Source organism: Teleopsis dalmanni, chromosome 2, assembly GCF_002237135.1.
Source record: "Teleopsis dalmanni isolate 2A chromosome 2, ASM223713v2, whole genome shotgun sequence".
NCBI lineage: Eukaryota > Metazoa > Arthropoda > Insecta > Diptera > Diopsidae > Teleopsis > Teleopsis dalmanni.
Window position 1 is genome coordinate 227,883,790 of NC_051847.1, and position 12,098 is coordinate 227,895,887.

General features: G+C 32.1%; 1 protein-coding gene across 1 annotated transcript; it reads left to right on the top strand.

Moving 5' to 3' along the window:
- The first annotated feature begins 11,001 nt into the window (after positions 1-11,001).
- On the top strand, positions 11,002-11,685 carry LOC119682812 (general odorant-binding protein 99b-like). Its single transcript, XM_038096324.1, has 2 exons — positions 11,002-11,112; positions 11,191-11,685. The coding sequence occupies exons 1-2, from the start codon at positions 11,074-11,076 to the stop codon at positions 11,599-11,601; spliced, it is 450 nt and encodes a 149-aa protein (XP_037952252.1). The 5' UTR covers positions 11,002-11,073; the 3' UTR covers positions 11,602-11,685.
- Positions 11,686-12,098: the final 413 nt, after the last annotated feature.

A 12,098-nucleotide genomic window follows, 5' to 3' on the forward strand; every position in this document is an offset into this window, starting at 1 on the left:
AGACGTTTGAGGTAATCAAATACATATCGGAGGATCGTCAAAATAAATTGCAGCAAATCAGATATATGGAAAAGTATTATTTTATTTTAAAAATTTATTAAAAAATTAAAATAATTATTTAGTAGTGATTAATATTAATGGCATACGATAAATAATTCTTATAATTCTTCGGTGATATGTGTTGAGTAGATAAGTTAGAAACATATTTATAATCGAAAAACTTTACCTAAATTGAGCCACTGATTACTCTATTATGCCAGTAAGACTTCCAAGTAAGTTTTTGAACCATTTTAATAGCACGATGTGCTTTCTGCACGTTTCGGAATATGGTGTCAATAACAGCCTTATTCATATTTAGAATTTCGCAAGTATCACAAGAAGTTATTCGATAAAGTTTGGATACTAACTTCAACTTTGGTGAGAAGAAAGATCTATATATCAGTACTTGGTGGTGTTCTTTAGATCATTGCCTCTGAATGAAATGATCAAATATATTACAAATAAATAAATTGCAGACTAATGACTTAATAAATTAATCGAGAATTTTTGATTTTTTTGATTTAGAATTAGTTTGTCAAAGTAATCTCATTTAATTCTATTGGGACTGAGTTTCCCATTTTGTTGCCGTATTTTTCGGAGACGGTAAAACCATTTCGTAGGTTTAATTATCTAAAGGTACTATTCTAGGGAATAGTACCTAAATTGACCATAGATGCTTTCAAAAGTAGGTTACTAGTATGCTTCACATGCATATATGTTGCCCATGCGTGTCCTATGGCACAACAGAATTTTAAGCCCTATTAAAAATGGTTGAAATCTCTTCTGTCTTGGCATCTTAGTTTATCATTCAAACTCTCGTTACTTATGAGCCTAGCATAGCATATATATATTATTTAATGTTACTACTATTGATAAAAAAAACCGATGGATGAATTCTCACATATATCAATTTATATGAAGAATCACATTGAGTAGTAAGCTATCTCATTCCAAACACAAAATATAGTGAAACTTATTAGGATTATAAGTGCTGTCTTCCAGAATAGAGAGTTCCTAAATTTAATATATTGATTGTCATAATTGGATAAATCTTTTCACATTTATGGGTTTGTACTCTTGAGTCTGACATTGTTAGAAGCATATATCTAAGCTTTTTAAAGTAAATTGAAAGTATTCCTAGTGGAACAAGACTCATATTATACTGAAGCTGCTTATTCTAGGCTCTGTGAACCTTTACTAGATCCTGTGTTTTAATTTAATTGAATTTTAAAGTAAGTGAATCAATGTACTTTTAAAATTGAGTTCATTCTCCATAAATAAAATTAATAAATATAGTCTTCTGAACAGAGATTTTGAATATATTCTACTTTGATTTTAAGATCGATAGCTTAGAGATAATAATATAATTATTAGATATTAAGAATGGAGACTACCAATGAAACAAAAGCGTTCCGATCTTTTAAATTAAAAGCAAATCTCTAACCCAATGAAGGGTTGTCTGTTCCTAGGTTAGCAATTATAGTTATGGTGTGAAAGATTTTATAATAATAATGTGTAGTTAAAAATATATTGCTTGCGAAATGATATGACAGAAACACCGACAGAATGAATTTTTATAACATTAAAATTTATTTTTAATATCACTGATGGCCTACATTATTTGGCCTTTTCATTATTTTTTTTTAGTTGAAATTTGAAGCTAATGGTTCCAATGTATACGAAGATAGAAGAATATGATTGATTTGTTCCATTAATGTAGTTCAAGAATCGTAAAGATTAAGAAAGTTATTAGTCTTGAATTACAACCTTAAGCAATGCATATGAGCATTTTAGTGGATATATAGATACAATAGTCCCGATTGTTTTAAGAAAATTAAGCATTATCTTTTTGCTGAAGCAAACATTGGACATTGAACTTAACAGATTAAGAATATAGGATAGAAGTTTGATTTGAATGAGAATTTTTTTCAATTTAATTACTTAATTTTAATAATTATTAAGAACATGTGATTGAGAAACCGTCTTTGTAAATTTGAGAAAGAACTTTACAAATTTCTTTTCTATCCGCACTCCCTATATTTTTATAGGGTTTAATTTAAGGACATTAAGGTTTAATAATTATTTTATTCTCATTGTGAAGGTTGTACAAATCTCTAACGATTGCATGTGGATAGCTATTAGATAGGACGTCTCCTATTCCGACGAGTTTAGTCGTTAAGAGTGAATAACTTTTTTGTATGTTGCATGATTAGAGGTCGGTGTTGAGTGATAAATTTTCGCAAATCTAGAGATATATATATAGAGATATAGATATATCTCTGACAATAATTCAAATAGTTTTTTTGTGGTGTGAATATTTGAAATAAGTGTTTCTGGTACATTACGAAAGAAGGTGAGGAATGAAGATATAGATAATACTTAAAGTCATTCAAATAAAAGTTAGGTGGATGTACTCGGAACTCTTAGAAGCTTTGTTTTTCAGTTCTACGCTTTTAGAGGAAGAGAGCAAAATTTGAAAAAATCCAACCACATAGAAGTGAATCAATATGTTTAGACGCTAATATGAATACATGGCCCAATTTAGTTATGATAAACGTAGAACCTTTAGGGAGAGTGGTGAACGGAACTTTGACAGTTGTTGCCGTGAATAACTGATTTCTGTTTAATTGTGTGACTTGTGTCGTTCTATATTTCTTGGTAGAATGAGAGTGGTGTATCAAACTTGATCTTCATAGAAATATTACTGCCTAAACTGTAGAACATTTTTTTATGTATGGAATACTTTTTATCATCTGGATAAGATGTGTTCTTAACTCCGTGTAGTTAATACTTTATATACTTAAAGGTGAGGAATGAAGATATAGATAATACTTTGAGTCATTCAAATAAAAGTGAGATGGTTGTACTCGGAACTCTTAGAAGCTTTGTTTTTCATATTATTATTTTTTTTCATAATTTGATTTAAATTTATTATTTGTGTTTATTTGGTGTTATATATTTGGATTACCTTTGCATTCATGTTGTTGCCTATAAAAATTCCGTTTTGGTTGTATTTTTGAATTATTCACTTCTCCTTCCGGAGTTTATTATGCACAATCGGTACTTTTCGATACAAAACAATTGTAGGACGAACGTTAATGTTTTTTTAAATGAGTTCAGTTGGATTTTTAATAATTTTTTTTTTATTAAAATCTTAATTTATTCTATTTACTTGACGAATGCACTTTTTAACCGTTTTCGATTTGCATACAAGCAACACAATAACAAAAATGCAAATTTTTGAGCTCTAAATTGCACAATTTCTAGCGAACACTTGTCCGTCCGTCCGTACGTCCATGCGCCAGTGTGTATTTCTGACTGCTTGAGTCTCGGTCTGTCTTTCGATTGAAGGTTACTCGTTCAAAATGTGGTACAAAATCGAGCATGCAAATAAGTTAGTGGGTCTGTATGTGCTCGCCTAAGTACTTATCTCTGTAGCCGCGTAGCCGTGTAGCCGTGTACTTTAATCCACTTGAAAAATTGTTAACAAACAAATTGAGCCACTTCGCACCAATAAACCAAGTCAACAGATCGCGCGACCGCGAATTGAACCATATCGCATGGGAGCACAAACTTTTATACTCGTGCTCACTTTGCTACAATTGCCACTGACGTTGCTCTGTTCCTCTGTTGCCGTATTGCCGTATTGCTATGTTGTTGCTTGTTGTTGCTTGTCGTTATCGTGCAATTGTTGCTGCTGCTGCTGACGCTGTTGTTGTTGCTGTTGTTGTTAAAAACATTTACAATTCAACAGTAAGACTGCGATGTTAGTTGGCGCAGTTATAAATCGTGCGATTCGGAAGAAAAAGGTTTCTAAGTCATTGTATTTTGATGGATGCGATGCTTCTAGAATTTGACTATGAAGACTTGAGGGTGCTCCAATTATTTGCTAACTAATTAGTCATATTCATTAGAATAAAGAAACTCATTCAATTCACTTCCCCACTTCTTTGCAGTAATGTGCTCCGATCTGATACATTGGGAAATACCAAATCGTCAATCGTTCAATTCCGTATTTTCATCGAATAATTTTATCAATCAAAAGCAATTATTTGTGCTTCTTCACGCAACTACAATGGAAAATGTGTGTTCCTATTATTGTTTCCAATAATGTTTGTTGAAGTCATTGTTTTGATTCTTTTCTCTGATTTGAAAGTTCAACAATTGAAGTCTTGGCATTTAGTGAAAGCCTCAGCACAAAACATTCATAAGCAGATTAGAGCACATAAATCACAATGGAAAAAGCAATTTGATGTTTTGGTTCTTTCAAATAAAAATTATGATAGAATAACTGTCGGTCATGCTGGTTCATGGAACTACAGTACATTATATAAATTATATAACAATTCTGTTGTTTATACATAATGAAAGTACATAATGAAAGATTTTGGTTATTTCGGTCCATTAATTATTTAGAAGACTCGGAATAAGGGAAGCCTTTACTGAGTTCCGGGTCACAGGAGAGTTTTGGGAAATGAACGGGCTAATGAGCTACACACATCTGCGGAAAAAATTGCTTTCATAGGCCCTCAACCCTTTTGTGGGTTAAACTGGGCCAATACAAAACAAATAATCAAGAAGAGGGAGAATCGTTTGAGGCTGGTGTACTGGGAAGATTTCCAACATGTAAAAAATGTCAAAATTTTGATATTATTGAAAGTTTGTAGAGAGTTTTCTTCCTACATTGCCAATATGGATATTCAAGGAATGATTATTAACATTATTCTTCATTAAAGCGCTATAACTGTAACTATAAATTAGCCTCCCCAAAAGCAAATATGAGTACGTTTCTTTACTGCTATTACATTGACATTTAAAACATTTCCCTCAATTAAATAATAATCCTTTAATAAAGGAAAATAAAAAACGATGATTACCAACATCATCGGCATTCACTCGTTTGAAAGTCTTATGCAGATATGTTAAAATTTTTTAGTGTTGAGCTATCTCTAATCAGTTATCTAGTACTTTTTGAATATCATCGTCTTCCATTTTAATAAACATTCAAATACTTCATTCAGTGTTACTCCATTTACTGACCATGGATTATTTGCTTACCTTAACTTTTTCTAAGACAATTCACAATCTGTAAATTCAGTCATAACTGCTTATATTTGTTTCTTTCACTGATTCACATGTACTTCGAGTTCTTAAAATAATTGGTAATAAACTCCCCTATTAGAACAGATCTCTCTGATATGAATTCTTACAAATTTCTCAATATTTTGGTTTTTGGCTTAGATCACTCTCTCCCTCTTTCTCTCATATACTCTCTGCTCTTTGCTTCTTATCTCCTAAGTTAATAAAGAGACACTTAAAATCAGTTTTATATACATTCGTTACTTAATTTTTTTAACTGACTTTATACTTAAATTATGTCAGCAAAGTTGGGTACTTAAGTATAATTTAAGTATGGGTCATTAAGGTTATAACTAAAATTCAAAGATATATCATTTCAATTTTAAACCGACACACAGATAGTGTATTGTATATTTAGCTTTCAGTATACTAACTGGCATTCCTTAATTCCTAATTTATGTCTTTAATTGAAAGCGTAAGTCAAAAGAAGATCTATTTGTTCAATTATATGGCTAAATATCATGTGATTTCTCATTGTATTGTTATTCACATTTTTTTTATATTCAGAATTTTTGATTTCCCTAAAACTAAACACACCAGAATTCTACAAGTAGCGCATTTACAAATACTTTCAATGTTTCCGTAGCGAATCAAAGTAATTGCTTAAGGAATTGTATGGTCCGGAGTAGTAAATAGCATTTTCAAAAGTTTCGGTTTTAGTTTATTTGCTGAAAGTTATTGGATTGTAATTGTAAAAGCCACAATAGAGACAATTTAAAGTTTTGCTTGCTCTGAACTCCTCCCGCGGTCCCTACTTCCGTCACAGCAACAACACTGTGATTGAATGAGTGAAGTAGTTCATTCCATTTGCATATTGAAAGCGATTCTTATAGCCCATTCTCAACCATTTTCAACCATTCAACCTAAATCTATTCAATCTTTTTTATTTTTGGAATGATATATGCGATAAATGTATTGTAATTATGTCAGGTGACCAGGCGAAATGATCAATGGTAAGTAGTTCATATATGTGCACATGGTTAGTCTATAATATAAACTATAGACTATAATTTAGACTAAACTCTGTTGATTCTCAGTGCATGGAAAATTGGAAAGAATTACTCATTCTGATCTCTAAAATAATTTGCATGTTTTAGTGAATTGTGTGAGGTTCTTAACTAATCACGCAGATGAGTAGCTCTTGTAAGTCTTTTTCTAAGTAACACGATTGTTGAGTTTCATGATTGTAAGAATGTATCGTGCCCTTTTGCTGGATCCATTTGACTTTCGTCATCATATTCATAACCACCTTTTTTCAATGCTCCGTACAACGTTTTAGATTTTAGAAATTGTGTATGTTTTTGAATGCGAAGTTCATTTCACACCTTCAAGTTGAGTTGTTACGTTTGGTCGAATGTTTGCAATTGCAATTTATTAGTGAATGACTTTCACTTTGCCTACGTTCCACACTAGTTTTTCACGTTTCTCCACGTTGCTAGCAAAGTCTGTGTGACTCTTGCTGAATCATCCGACGATTCCTTTCGGTTTGCTACACTTTTTAATCGGTCTCGTTAGTACACCAAACTTACTTCCTCACTTCCGTATGCTTAACAAATTGCCGACAATTAGGTGACCTCATTGACTAAATAATTATTTTGTTATTTAATTATTTTGTTGTGTTCAAGTATTGTTTGGAATTTCTAATGTAACGCTTCGTGTTCTTCTTCAACGATTCTCCAATTAAGACACTAACATCGCCACAGTTAGCACCTTTGGGGGCATATCGGATTGAAGGCAATTCCATTTGGTTATTCACGCTTCACAAACGTAATTAATTAATTATAGTATTTATTTGAATTGCACAATAATTTTTATTAATAATTTATTGAGTGTCAGCATTATTTCAATATTAACATACCTTATCATAACGAAAAAAATAATATTCTTGGAAAGTTTATTTTTATTCGAAAGAAATTCAAATTCATCATTCATTGACAGCTTATCATATAAGTCGTGTTCGTCAAATGAAATATACACTTATATATATTAAATAACAAGTAAAAAGCAATGCTGTTTCTCTACTTTAAATATTATTTTTAATATTTCTATTTAAAGTTCTCATATTAAAAAATTTATAGGCTCCTAAACAGCGCCATCTGTTGCTAGCAGATGTATACTAACATGTTATAGAAATAATAAAAATATATATATGAACTAAATAAATATATGCTTACAGGCACCTGGGGGAGATATGCAGAGCGGAGTTCAGTTATTGCTTACTCTGATGAAGTGGGAATAAAATAATCCAGTCAAGGCGTAGAAAGGGTTATGACGAAATCTCGCAGTTAATAGAGTGTAAAAGTGCTTAAATATACTGACTTAACTATCTTCAATATATTAATAATCAAATACAATTAATTAATTTAAGTTCCATTAAAGGTCTTCTAGTAAATAATAATTTGAACTTCTAGATCACTTAGTAATTATTACAGCATTAGCACCTAATCTAGTAATTTAAAACAAAATTAATAATCTCAGACCTAATAAAAGCATAAGTATTCATCCTAATAAAAATAAAAATAAAGCAAAAATAGGAAAATAATAATACGGAATATAATTTGATATAAGTTTATGGATTTCATCCACTAAACGGATGAATAATCCCAATGGAACAGAGCATTTTTTTGAAATGCATGCAGGTCTCTAATCGTATATAGTCTTTTCGTATAGATAGTATTTTTTGAAGAAGTTTCTTATTATTGTTAAAGTGTTCTAGCTTCAGTTTTCTTTTTCTGACTCAGAGTAAAGTTCGTCAAACACATGAAACATAACTAAAAGATGTCATCCCGCGCTAGACATACAAAACATCTTATTGATATAATAGCTCGGGATATATCATTCACAATATCCGAGAGAATATCAAAAAAGCTGATTAATTTTTATTTCTCCAAAAAATGCCTTTTGTTAAAATCGTGAAGAAAACGTTATGTCAATCTATAAGTGAAGGACCCACCATATCGAGATGTATAAATTCGTGTAGATGGTCTTGATACAAACACCTTTCTTCAAGACAACTTGTTCACTTTGGACTCCTCCGTGATTATACTATGCATATTTACAAATGCAATGAATAATAATAGATTTTCTATCGACTGTGCATAATAACTGTGTACGTGGCATTTGGACAGAAATGGTCCTTGGATGGAAATGGTAGGTGAGCTCTACTTAGACTTATTCAAGATCATTTGTATTCGAAAATAATATAGCTTGCAAGGCCTGCATAATAACAAATAGAGAGTAGGAATACTGGGTTCAAATATGTCTAAAAGTGATAAAGAAATATTTCTACTCTTGTTTCGAAAACCCTTTATGGGGTTGTTTCAGTGCAAAATCAAAGCATTTACTTAGACAGCAATAAAACCCATGCCAACGTAAACCAACGTAAATGGAATAAATTAAGCTGTCAAGCGCATTTTTCTGCAAATCTAATAAAATTCAGTTCGAAGATCGTAATGATACAAACACCACAGACCGTATTTTTAAGCCAATACGGTCTTTGATTTCCATACAATTTTATTAAAGGTCGTATAATTGTATTTTCTTTTTTGCTATAATACGATCTCCGAACTTTAAGCACACAGTAGCTTTCAAACAGTAGGAAGAGCTGGTCTGATATGACAGTTGTAGTAACACTACTAACCGTGATGTATTTTAATAGAGATGTGCAGCTTTGGAGGGGAATAGGCAATGTAGAAAAGATGATACCAAACGACAATATTTGAATATATAAAGGTAACTAACTATAAGCAAATATATTTAAATATTAAACCTTTTTGATTAAAATAAATATGCAGAATGAGTTCATCCCATTCTTTGCAAAATGTTCGTTTAAGAAAAATTATAGCTATAGCTCTGTGGAGGAGGAGGAAAATAAAATAATCACATTGGATGTGCATAAATAGAAAAGGCAGAGTTTAAAAAAACGAAAAAAAAATTTAAAAGACTTTGGTGACGTTGAAATTGTTTGTTAAAATTTATTTATACTTATTTATTTATATTTATTTTCAGAAGCACAGCAAGAAATTTATTGCTAGAAATGGTACGTCATAAAGCTTTAAAGTCTCAAGTTCGAAAAATAAAATCGAATTAAATGTGGAAGAAAAACTAAATTTTAAAAAAAGAAATTGAATTGATATTGAATTACTCATCTATATTAGTAAGTCAGCCAGTTTTTGTTTCCAGTTTTAGTCTTCGTTTGAAATTCACCGCCGATCACATGTAGATTAGCGTAGGTGTGTGTTTAAAGGCGCTAATTTTGAAAAATACGTAATTCAGAATTTTTGAATTGAATAGTTTAGACACCTCTGAACATTCGCATCGTACGACAACAATCCACTAGAACATAAATAAAGCGTTATTCTGTTTTAAAATTCCACCATTTCTGATCATTCACTCTGCTTTGTCGCGCCCCTACCTAGCTACACCTATGAGTTTTTGCAGTTCCACTAAAACATTATTCAAATAATTTTGCCAGTAGCCATTATTGCGAAGAAGAAGAGAAGCCAAACGCTAACTCTACAATTTTCTCTAGAATTAAATTTTGGGACAATCGTTGCAGTGCCATTAACTAAACCATTAAGTACAGTTCGAAGCTTATTAAATCATCTCAGTGATTTGATGATGAGCGAGGTGCGGTTGTTTATTTTGGAATCATAAAGTGCCACAATCTCTTCCCATTATTGCGAAGAAGAAGAGAAGCCAAACGCTAACTGAAGAATTTTCTCTAGAATTAAATTTTAGGACAATCGTTGCAATATCATTAACTAAACCATTAAGTGCAGTTTGAAGTTAATTAATCATCTCAGTGATTTGATGATGAGCGAGGTGAGGTTCTCTTTGTTAAAGCCTCATAGGCACTGTAATATAACTCCAACAAAGAGTTCAAAGTATTGTTATAAAGAAGATTTAAAAAGAATGCTCCACCATCATATGCTTACGATGTTCTTGTGATCTTTTTGGTGATGTACGTTTCGGGGTTGTTATAATAGCGATAAATTTCTCTTAATCCTAGCGTTGTTTCCTAAATGGAAGGCCTAAGTCGTAGGTGCTCGTCCAGTTAGTGGAAGATTCGACCCACTTAAGTACTAAGAAGCCTACAATTTTTGTGAACGTCCGTTGTTTTAAGGAACTTTATTTGCAGAAAATGCCATTTTGGATCGAGAAACCATCTTTTTGTTTTAATACAATGGACAATGTTTTTATGATGATATCGGGCAGATATTTTTTTGTAGTGTTGATTAATCCTAAACTGCAGTACAGTTTTTTAATTTTTATATTGTAAAATAAGTTTCAATTGTTCGAATATAGAACAGAAGGAATAAATTTCGTTTCAAATCAAATCAAAAACATGTTTCTAGGGCTAGCACTGAATAGTGCTAACAATTATAATGTTAATATTGTTAATGAAATATAATTTTTGTGGGATCTGTGTTACTAAAGAGTAGAGAGTGGATCACTGCTAGCAATGATGCTGGCATCAGATAAGCGTACTTTCCCTAAATCAAATTAGCACAACTTACCTATTATCTCAGATTAATTGATCGTTCCATGCTGCAATCAAACACATATTTTTGTTGCTGAAAAGCAAAAATTCTTAAAATTATTCAATTCAAATTTAAATAAAAATATAATTAAATTAATTTAAAAATAAAATACGAAATTGTTGGCAATCAGCGCGACAATACAAACAGTGATAAACCGTTGAACTGAGCTGAGCCGAGCAGCTCCTGCCCACACTGCAACTGATTGCGACAATTGTTTCTGCGGTGCAGCGGCTGAGTGATTAATTAATTTTTGCAAAAACATACTCGTAGCTTCGGTGGACCTATAAAAAGACCTACACAAACCGGCAAAGTGCACAGTTGCATCTGGTTTCGGTGCATTGCAAGTAGCAGAATGAAGGCTTTCATTGCGATTTTACTGTTCGCGGCTCTGGTAAAGGAAAATCACTTTACTTCCATTTAGGTGGATCTTCATTTAGGTGGCTCATATTCTACTTAATCTCTTCAACAGGCCTCCGCTCATCACCATGGACATGTGGACTACGTTGTCAGGGATCATAGCGATCTTGTTAGATTTCGTGAACATTGCTCCACTACGCTAAATGTGCCTGCTGAATTGGTGGAAAAGTATAAAGTGTGGAACTACCCCGATGATGAGGTGACCAGGTGCTATATGAAATGTGTTTTCGAGCAGTTTGGTTTCTTCGATGCGGTGCATGGTTTCGATGTGCAAAAAATCCATCATCAACTTGCTGGTAAAGACGCACATGTCGATCACAACGATGCAGTCCATGGCAAAATCGAACATTGCGCTGATAAGAACACACAGGGAAGTGACGCTTGTACTTGGGCTTATCGTGGTGGTATGTGCTTCATCAAAGAGAATCTGCAGTTGGTGAAACACAGTGTAAAAACGGATTAGCGTTAGAAAAATGACTAAAAAATGATAAGTGCTTTAACTGATAATCATTAGTGAGATTTAATAAAAGTCGTATGAAACGGAAAATTCAGTGTGATTTTTTAGCGCGAAGTAAAAAGAAATCGGTATGAGGTCATATAATGATATACTATTCTGCATCGAAGTTCATTTAATTTGATGATGTGTACTCAATGAACACGACACTAACTGCACTTACGAACACCACAATTCTAAGTTAAACATTTCTAATTTAATAAATACGAAGATGGATGATGGTCAGTTCGTGCTTACTCTTAATGGTCGCCTACTTCAGTCAACTACTTCTGAGGTTCCTAATTAATGTCAGTGTACCAAGCACTCTATTTCGAAATGCAGTTCATATTGTCATTTCAGTTAATTCTTATTTCGTCGCAAAAATTAAATAAAAAGAATAAGAGTTGGAGCACTTGAGAGTTAGATAGATATACATATAATGCGGAACTTCATGACATTTTGATAAA